This window comes from Chroicocephalus ridibundus, chromosome 3 (genome assembly GCF_963924245.1).
Source record: "Chroicocephalus ridibundus chromosome 3, bChrRid1.1, whole genome shotgun sequence".
NCBI lineage: Eukaryota > Metazoa > Chordata > Aves > Charadriiformes > Laridae > Chroicocephalus > Chroicocephalus ridibundus.
The window spans coordinates 99944986-99954634 of record NC_086286.1 but is presented as its reverse complement, the minus strand read 5'-3'; the positions used below and the strand labels follow the sequence as shown (position 1 = coordinate 99954634).

The following is a 9649-nucleotide window of genomic DNA, read 5'->3' as shown; positions in this document are numbered from 1 at the left end:
TAAAGCCAGCGCTGACCCACATTAAGGCGTTCTTCCGGGCTGGCGGTGTCCGGCTGGGGACCGACTCCCACGCCTGCCACGCAGGGCAGTGACACCACGGGTGTCTCCCACCGCCGGGGCTCACCCGGGAGATGTCGGCCTTCCAGGAACGCTCGTGCCTCGGGAGACAGCGCTTCCTGGGCGCCGGAGAGAGACAGGACAAGGCTGGGAGAGTCCATATTGGTTCACACACCGCTTCTGGCCTACTGGATCTCCCCATCTGTAAAACCAGAAATCATCACTTTTAACTCGAAAAACCCAGAATAATCTGCGGATAAAATGCGCCGACAGCTTCCAGCTCGCATTAAACTCTCAAAAAAAGAGGTTTCGCAGCCGGGCAGTGAAGGGACTCAGGGACGACAAGCCTTGCGGGGCCGCCGCTATCCCACCGCCGTTCAGCCTCGCCCTCCGCGGAAGACCGCGACCCGCCACCCTGCCTCCACCTGCCCTCACAGGGACCGGCTCTCCCACCTCACCCCCCCCACACCCTGCCCTCGCCGCCTTCCCCCTCACCCCGGGGAGAAAGCGGGAGGGCTGCAGCGGCACCGGAGGGGGGCGGCGCGGGGGAAGAGTCTCGAACCCGCTGCCTCAGGGGAACCAGAGGCTGCGTCAGGCGCTTCCCGGCGAAGCCCCGGCAGGGGTTGGGGAAGGCGGGGGGTGGGACTCCCGCGCAGGGCGGGCCCAGCCCGGCCCCCGGAGGCGATCCCCGCGCGTCCCGCTCTGCCCCCGCCGCGCCGCGCCCCTCCCCGGCTCCGCCGCCACCCGCTTCATTCACGAACCGGTTCTCGCCGGCTGCCTCCGCCTCTCGCCTCCCTCCCGCCTCCGCCCGGCCCTGCCGCCGCCACGCCCCCTCCCCCCCAACGGCCGCCTCACTCCCGCCCCGGACGCGCGAGCGGCGCCTCCGATTGGGCGGGCGCGACGCTCGTCGCTGACGTATGGTGAGCGAGGGGCGGGCTCTGGGGGCGCTTGTGCGGGAGGCGGCGCCCGAGTGTCTCTCCTGGTGCAGCCGCGTCCGCTCCGCGCCAGCCCGCAGAGCCGCCCGCTGCCGCAGCTGTATGGTCCATCCCCGCTCCGCCGCCGAACCCCCGCCGGCAGCTCCGCGGCCTCCAGCGCCTCCGCCTCCTCCTGGTTCTGCTCCTCCTGCCCCCGGCGGTGGCGCCCGCACCCCGGCTGTATGATCAGGCTACAGTCTTCAATGAGTAACCATATTCCTGTGAGTGCCGATCGACTGACCGACCGCGACCCCTCCCCGCCCCGGCCCGACTGCCTCCCCCAGACCCTCGCCCTACGCCCGGCCGGCTGCCCGCCTGTGCCCGGCTCCCGTGCCTCTCCTACCCCGCCTTCCTTTCCCCCCCCCCCCACGCCCCCCCCGCGTCTCCTCCATGTTGTCTCTTTGTTCTATCGCCCAGGCCACGCCGGCTCCGGGCGGCTTCTCGTAGCGCTGGGCTGCGGCTCCTCTCGGGCGGGCCGCAGGAGAACCGAGCCAGCCTGGTTGCGGGGCGGCTCGGCCTTCCTGCCGCCCCCGCCGCCCCTCTCTTCCTGCCGGTCCCCCTCCTGCTCTGCCGGGAGAGGAGGAGGGAGCGACATCTCCGCGACTCCCCAGCCGCCCGGCCCCGGGCACAAAGCCGCTTTGTGCGCCTGGCTGCTGCCGGCCCCGCCCGCCGGCCCGGCCTCCCCCCGCTGATGTCTGTCTGGCGGCGTCTGCCGGCCGGGGCGGCCGCCGGGAAGGGCAGCGCCCCTGCAGCTAGGGCTCCCCGCGCCCCTGGGCCGCGTCAGGCCGGCGGCGCGGAGGTGGCGGGGTCTGGGAGCCCCCTGCCGGGAGAGGGAGGCCGGGGCCGGGCGGCGGCTCCGGGGGACAAGATGGCTCCGTGTCGGGAGCCTGATCGAAGCGTGATGCGAACCCGTGACCGCCGCAGCCGGGGCGACGGCCCGGGCCGCGGGGCGGTGTCACGGCCGGGGCAGCGTCTCCTCGCCGGGGAGAGACAGGCCGGGGGGCCCGGCGCCCCGCGTCTGAAGCGGCGGTGGGAGCCCGGGGCTTTCCGGGCAAGCCGGGGCATGCCCGTGGGCGCCCGCCGTCCAGGTGGCGCGGCGGGGAGCGCGGCCGGGCCGCGGCGCTGGCGGGCTGGGTTGGGCGAGCTGGCGCGGCCGCAGCTCGCCCCCCCTCCTTCATCCGCCGCGGCCCCACGTGCGCGGCCGCCGCCGGGGTGAGGGCGAAAGCGGCCGAGCGGCGGCTTCTTTGTCTGGGGCGGGGAGCGAGGGACGTGAGTCCTTTCCCAAATGAGCTCTGTGCAGCGGAGGTGGGGTTTGCCGGGACGCCGTGCGGAACCGGCCTTGTGCCGGCTGGGCTGCGAGATGGCTCCCCGGCGCGGGGGAAGGAGAGGGAAGGCCGCAGAGGAGTCATCTAAGTCCACGTTGAAGTGGGTGCTTCTGTAGCAGTCTGCTGTTGTCCCTCAGAACCTCACAAATCCAGTTAAATACCTAAATTTTGACCGAACTTGCTTTTAAGAGCTTGCCATCTGGCTTTTCAAGGAAGGCATTTCCTTCTGGAGGTGGATCACAGCTCAGCATCAGAAGTTTTTGCTTTCCTCATACACTTGCTTATTTATTGTTATTATTTTTTAACTCCCCTGGTAATCTCAGTGTCTGTGCTGCCTCACATCTGTGCCCACAGAGCACAAGTGTGTATTTAAGCATAAACAATGCAAGGCTTGCTGGTGGTAGTACGACCCCCAAAAGCAGGGAAGCAAGAAACAAAGCGTTACCAAAATTAAGTAATTTTTGGTAATAGAAGCAGAATTAGTAGCAGTTATGCGCAGGTCTTGGTTACTGTCTGGTAGCCAGCTACGCGTGTTGCAAATATTATGAGCTGAAAAAAGGGCATGAGGGTCCTGTGATTCTGGTGTTTCTTATTGCTGCTGGAGACAACTTTCCAATATGTCTACCTGCATCTGCAGAGCTTTTCCAAAGCAGTGACTCAGAAGTATGAGCCCCGTCTCCTTGTAATCTCATAAAACCATCAAATCAAAAAACCTGAAGCTGGCACTTAAATGTCAGCTCTTATTATTCCATTGATGGAGCAGCAAAGGGTTTTCAAATTGTCTTGCAGGAACAGAATTGTGTCAGGGGGAAAACGTGGAAAAAGCAATACAAAAATTGCACAGCCATGGGAGGAAACATGCGAATGAGGAAGGAAAATGAGTGACAGATACAGCAGGAGCTTAGGGAGAAGGATGTCATTGTCTTACCGAAACTAAATGTGTCAGTAAGGCAGTAAATAAATAGAATTTAGCCTTATCTAATAACTTCTATCTTGTGAAACCTTCCTGTTCTGACAGAATACATGCCACGTAAGAATGTTGGCTCTATCCCAGCGTGTAGGCTGACTGTAAGTGATCACTTCTTCTCTTAAAGATTAACCAGAATGCCCAGATCAGGGTATTACTGAATTCTAAACTACTAGCAGATTGTCATCTTATTTAAAAAATTAAAACTCGCTCTATCAGATGAATGCAAAAGGTGCTTCTGTGTTAAATGTAAGTCTATAATTCCTTACAGCTTTCTTCACAGGCGCAGCTTCTTGTTTGGCACTTGTACCTTACTAGACTCAATAAAATAAAGTAATAACTGTCTTTGCATGTGTATGCTAAATTTCTCACGTTATTGCTTAAAACGTAATGGAATAACTTTTGAGTAAGGTAACAGGATTTACGTAGTTTGCTATTGAAGTGACAGCGTTACGTCAATTTGAGGCTCCTTGCTTTCAGAAACTCAAGAGGATGCATTAGACAAATGGATGGAATGGTTTCTCTGATGTTGTATTTTCCCCAATATCTGTTAAGGCTTCTTTGCATGGGTTTTGTTTTGTTTTTTTCATGGTTCAAGCAGAAGTAGGAAGACAGTCACATGGCCTCAGTTTCATCATCTCTGGAAGTTGCATTGACTTGTTGTACAGGAAGTTTTGAGATAATTTTTTCTTCCCCCTAAACTGCATACTTGAAGCACAAGAAACATCCTTCCTTCATAGAGCATGTTGCAGCAAACTTATGAGAAACGTTTGGAATCTCCCATCTGTGATACATGAGCACATTTTCTTAGGCCGTGGGTCACTTTCTCTGGCCCAAAATGGGTGGTGTTATCACTGTGGATATCATAATACTGGCATTCGTGTGCCCAGTTGATATGAGGTGCATCTTGTTAACAATACGTAATGAAAGTGTGCCTCTGCTTTGCGTGATGGCTCTGCAGTTTGTACCCCTTACCCTCCCGCTCCTCCTTGTCTGCCTTAGCAGTTGCTACTTAGGCCTTGAGTAGTAAGAGAAAGTCGGGGGTATTTGTGCCTCTGTCCTTCAGAAGCATTTTTGTCAGGTAGCAAGTTAGAACAACGAACTTACTTGCAGGTGTTCTCAAATTGTGAAGAAATGTAATTTATTTTAGCTTTCTAGTTTTGATCCTGTGGTTTCACTAGGCGAGTGTGTGGCAGGTCTTGACTTCAGAGAATGTGATACCACATTTGGTTCTGAGTTTAAATGTTTCTGGTCTAGAGGCAGGTGGATTGAGCAACTGTGAACCATCTTGCACATCTTCTGAAAGGAGACCAAAGTGTCACGTAACAGTGTAAACAAGGGCTTTTGTTTGCATGCTTCTCAAGATGCTACTGAGTTGTGAACAGGAATGTCAGCGGCATGGGATAACCTTACACCTCTCTGCTTTCCACATACCAGTAACGATTTAATAGATTACTTTCATAAGCAGTTTTTGCCCCACACAACTGCTTGTTTCAAACCCAGAATTAAAATAGACATGAATCTACGTGTCAGTGAAGACAAATACTTTAGCTTCCTGTCCCAAAGAAGGGCATAAATTAAAGGTTTTCTTTTCAAGATGTCTTCTTGCTTGAATAAACTATTCTCTAACTTCTCCTAGCGTAAATGATAGTAGATGGTACAATCATGATTAACATTACTTTGTCCCATATTGGACAGGATACCTTATCTTAATAGATTGTCCTGGCACATTAACGTTATATTTGTTTTCCAAGTTTATTTTGATAGATCTAATGGTCTAAATGTTGTTTGGCTTTCTGTTACTGATAGAAACAGCTGCTTCTGTTTCCAAAACCCTTCAGGGTTAATTTTCCTCAAGGAAAATTCACATGCAAATTAAAAAGAATATGCTGGAGTACCCAACCTGATGGTATGAATTATGAGCTGATGTCATTCTGAAATTTCTGCATACGATACTATGCATTTGAGCTTCGCTTAGCAGCCTTGGGCTTTCATACACTATCTTGACTTTTTTGATAGTTTACCTACTAAGTAGTTAACTGTCTGAGACAATATAACAATTTTAAAGCTGTATTTCCAAGCCTCTCAAAAGTTGCTCATGTCCTTTGAGTTCCCCCTCACAAGCCTGAGGTGGTCTTAATTACTACAACACTCTCTTTATAGCTGTTTTCTTATCTTCCAGGTCTTTTTGGTGAAGACTGGTGCAGTGTTGTACTCTGGTTTAATGCTAAAACACAAACAGCATGCCAGTGTACTGCTTGTCTTTAATTTTCATTTGGCTCCTGGACCAGAACTAAACTAGGTTGACAAAGTTGTCTTAGGATAGTACAGTGTGTTGCTGCCTTAAGGAGTTGGTCTGCACGTGGAGCTTTCTGGCTAGCAGTGGTGAGAAGTGATGGCATTCGCATCAAAGGAGAATGTGAGCTTTGCTCCTTTGTAATGCGGCAGCAGCAGTTGCCAAGGCAAAGACTGAGACTCAAGTACGTGCTTGGTTAGGTCCTTAGCTGTGTGAATTAGTAAGGTGCTGATGTGTCTCATTGCTAACTGTTAAGTCAGTGTTAACAAAATGAACTCATTTGTAGGGGTTAATTGCACACAGAAGTCAGACGTAACATTGTGTAATGTACTTGCTTCAACTTTGTATACGAATTTGAACTGTGCACACCAGTTTCTAGATATGATTAACAATCTGCACTGAAAAAGTAGGATTTACTACTTAACTAATGCTTTGCTGCCTGCTCTCCTCCTTACCCCAACAATGAGTTATCATATTGAATACTCGTAGCTGCGTACTGAGGCCAGCCTGCCTTCTAGGCTGGATGAATCCTCATTACTTATTACTTCCTACCTACCCCAGTAATGGGGCATGTTAACTGTTTCCAATTGCTCTACATTTTTTTTCTCCCCAAAAATCTCCATCTTGCCAATTGAAACATCTTTTCTTTACCCTGGTGACCCCATTCTATCTCCTCGAGCTCACTTGCGTGTTTTTCTATTTCTTTTTCTGACAGCCTCCACTCCCTTATCCTCTACCAGGGGAATGGACTGACTATGATTCCTCTTAGCAGCCTTAAGAAGAGATAAACATGAGATCTGCCAGTGCATGTGGAAAGTGGCACAAGACCATGTGCAGCTGTATCTGCTTAAAGCTGTTCTGTCCCTTTTTGCTGTTCTGCTTCTTAAACTAATTGAAAGTGACTTTAAATAAGCTATCTTCGGTTCTTTTTTTTGGTTGCTATTTTAGGTGTTCTCTAGGTCTGGTCCTAGGAGTCTTTTTAATGCACACCTACCTTTCTCTGCTAGGGCATGGCTGGTGTGTCAGATGATGACTCTTGGAGTTCTTCTGAGTCCGAATTCTCCTGGTTCGTGTTACTCTGTTGGCCTTTGACTTCAGAGGATCCTTCTTACTCCTTTTTCATGCCTGTTATGTTTAGACCTCTCAAAGTCCATCAGGTTATCACAAATGAAAACGGAAATAGGTTTTTTTTGCAAGTAACTGGCAAACTTAATCCTACAGTTTTCACAGGAATGGTGATGGTAGTATCTCTGGAGCGGCAGCAAAGTGCATGTGAAATTGTCCTGTTAGTTTCTTTCTGCTAACTTCTTTCTCATATTTGTTATCAGGTCTGTTGGTTGGCTTTTTCGGGTTTGGTTTGTCTTTTTTTTTGCAAGCCATGCCTGTGATGAGGGTGCATCCTTAAAACAAAACTTCTACCAGGAAGCTGTCTGAAAACATGAAAATGATGGCTGGAGGTGTTTTGGTCTGCTTTTTCTAAAGGTCCTTTGCAACATCATGTGATGCAGCTCTACCCATCTGCTACAGTCCAATCTCAATGATTTTTATCTTGTCTATTACTACTGCTGTGTTACTGAAATGCCTCTTTGGGCTTTATTAACGGAGCAAAGCCATGTGTGCAGCAGAAAACATTGTTGCAATTCTTTAAATTGGAGTTCACTGTAAGAACTCCTGTACTGCTAAAGATGACTAGGTGACCTTTAAGGGCCCCTTCCAACCCAAACGATTCTATGATTCTATACCTCTTAGAAAACTCAACAATTGTCAAGAGTATTGATCTGTTGTGACTTCTGTTTAATACTAGTAGTTGTTAGGTAGATCCGCTGTAGTCTTACGCTGTATGGTTTAGTGCCTGCAGCGGAGTCTTGGTCTAACTCTACATCCTAGATGGCAGTTAGCAACCACAGCTTCTTTGCATGTAGCTTTTTCTTCCTGCCCTTTGGTAAAGTGTATTAAGATACTGGCTATTATCAGGACTTACTGTACAGTCATCTTTAGGACCTAATCTTTTGAATTGGCTTCCTTAAGGTTGGGAACCTTTTCAGCATAGGCTGCTGCTTTCATAGCCCTTTGAATGGGAAGATTTGAACATAGAGCACTGAAATACTGTCTCTTTTCCTTATTTTCTCATGTACGCTTGCTCTGATTATACGTGTGGATGGATGCATAGAGCTGGTTTGTAGTTTGAAAAAAGCCTGAACAATGCTATGATGGAGTTACAGCTTCTGTTTGCTAGAAACTAGATTTATGAAGGCAAAGAACTGATAGTACTGTGTCCCAGTTGGTGGGGGGATGATAAAAAAAAAAAATCACATATTTAAGAAAGTAAGCCTGTGGTAGCAATTCTGTAGCACACACTGCATGTTCAGCTAATCTATTTCCAAAGTGCCTTGGGCAACATTTTGTTTGGGCATAAAAATACATGGATTCCTTCCAGTGTTTGAAGTTGACTGGCCAACACAAGTAATTTTTTTTCTGCTAAATAGTTGTACACTCGATTGTGCTTCTCTCTAAGTATATGTAGTGGGCATTTGGTTCGGCTTGTACGTATCTTTTTGGGAAACAAAACTTCTCTTCCCTTCTGTTGCCTAGGCAGGTATCGTCAGCAGCACTGGTACTGCGGCTGGGTGCAAAACTAACTCCTCTGGTGTAAGGTTCTAGAGTGCATAAAAGTATATATTCTTAGTTCATTAGCACAGCAACCGAATACGCAACTCGGAGCAGCTCATCAGCTATCTACTTCCTGGTTGTGCATCTTGCAGTAGTTTTATATGTAAATTTAACCGTAGCAAGATAGCACACCACTGGGCAGGAATAACCTGTTCAATAAACTTCCTTGTGTATGTTTTTAGCTAGACTATTGCCACTATCTTGGTATATTAATAAAGTCATTTGTGTAAAAAGGCAATTAAAAGCAGATGAAGGTTGCCATGTGTCTTCAGCCTTTAATATGTGAAGTGTTGCTTGGTTAGAAATCTGTGTGCCTTGGAAGTCTCAAAATATGTTCAAAAGCTCACGTTGTTTTGTTAGGCCACAAAGACTTTGCTTTTGCTTTCAAGGCCTCCTATTTGGGACAGGCGCATTCTTTTCTACTGGCTGTTCTGTATTTGAATTAATGATGCTTACATGTGAAGTAAGTCTTTAGCCTTTAAGACAAGTGATTCTGCATCTATGTAGAAACTGATAGCTTTGTTTAAACGCTAGAAATTGTCTGATGCTAAGCTTGACTATTCAAGGAATCTCATCCTTGCCTTCATGGGACTACTTAAGATCAATGTAGCTTCAGTGTGTGTTGTGATGTCTCTGAATTCAGAATGGAAAATACAGTTCTATGGGTATCCTGGAAAAGCTGTACTTTATATAAATACTGGGGTTCTTAAAACCTGGTCTTTTGTTGCTATGTAGCACATTTGAATTGGTATTTTAATATATCTCAGGTTTTGGTGTTGAAACAACCCTATATATAAATTTTGTATTAAGTAAATTTATGTATTTTCAAGTAATCCTTGCTGAGAAAGGTAGCGGGGTTCTTACGCAAACTTCATTCTTGGATTAAAAAATAAACCTCGTGAAACTGCTTAGTTGTCTTGGGTTTATTTTTTCATTTTATAATGCTTGGTGTCTTAAAAATAACTTTGCTTCACCTATACTCATTATGCTTTTTTTGTTTCCCCCCCCCCGTCTCTTTACAGCAGTTCTGTGGTGTTCTTGGTCACACATTTATGGAGTTTCTGAAGGGCAGTGGAGACTACTGCCAGGCACAGCACGACCTCTATGCAGACAAGTGAACTGTAGAAATTCATTACTACTCCACCAAGAAGCCCCCTTAAGAGTGGTTGACCAGGATAAGAAGTATTGAATTGAAATTGGCAGAGCATTTAACAACAGAATTCAGACCTGGATGGGGTAAACCTCAGTGCACTGCCTTTCTTTTGCCTCAGTATTACTGGATTGAAGAATTGCTGCTTCTTGTTAGGAGGTTCATTTCATTTCCCATTGTTCCCGACTTCATCCTTCCAAGCACTGAGAA

At 48.5% G+C, this 9649-nt stretch overlaps 2 protein-coding genes across 2 annotated transcripts; both read left to right on the top strand.

The window, feature by feature from the left end:
• Positions 1-318: 318 nt before the first annotated feature.
• On the top strand, positions 319-981 carry LOC134513755 (basic proline-rich protein-like). The gene has a single exon (XM_063330918.1). The coding sequence runs from the start codon at positions 319-321 to the stop codon at positions 979-981; it is 663 nt and encodes a 220-aa protein (XP_063186988.1).
• A 137-nt stretch (positions 982-1118) lies between these two features.
• Positions 1119-9451, top strand: LOC134513476 (uncharacterized). Its single transcript, XM_063330274.1, has 2 exons — positions 1119-1252; positions 9312-9451. Exons 1-2 carry the CDS (start codon positions 1214-1216, stop codon positions 9405-9407), a joined length of 135 nt encoding a protein of 44 aa, XP_063186344.1. The 5' UTR covers positions 1119-1213; the 3' UTR covers positions 9408-9451.
• Positions 9452-9649: the final 198 nt, after the last annotated feature.

What these genes read in the sequence shown, in the direction of transcription:
- LOC134513476 (XM_063330274.1), top strand. Translation starts at nt 1,214, where the DNA reads ATGATCAGGCTACAGTCTTCAATGAGTAACCATATTCCT. An exon ending in CAATGAGTAACCATATTCCT is followed by an intron (nt 1,253 to 9,311) that starts GTGAGTGCCGAT and finishes GTCTCTTTACAG; the next exon opens with CAGTTCTGTGGTGTTCTTGG.
- LOC134513755 (XM_063330918.1), top strand. Translation starts at nt 319, where the DNA reads ATGCGCCGACAGCTTCCAGCTCGCATTAAACTCTCAAAAAAAGAGGTT.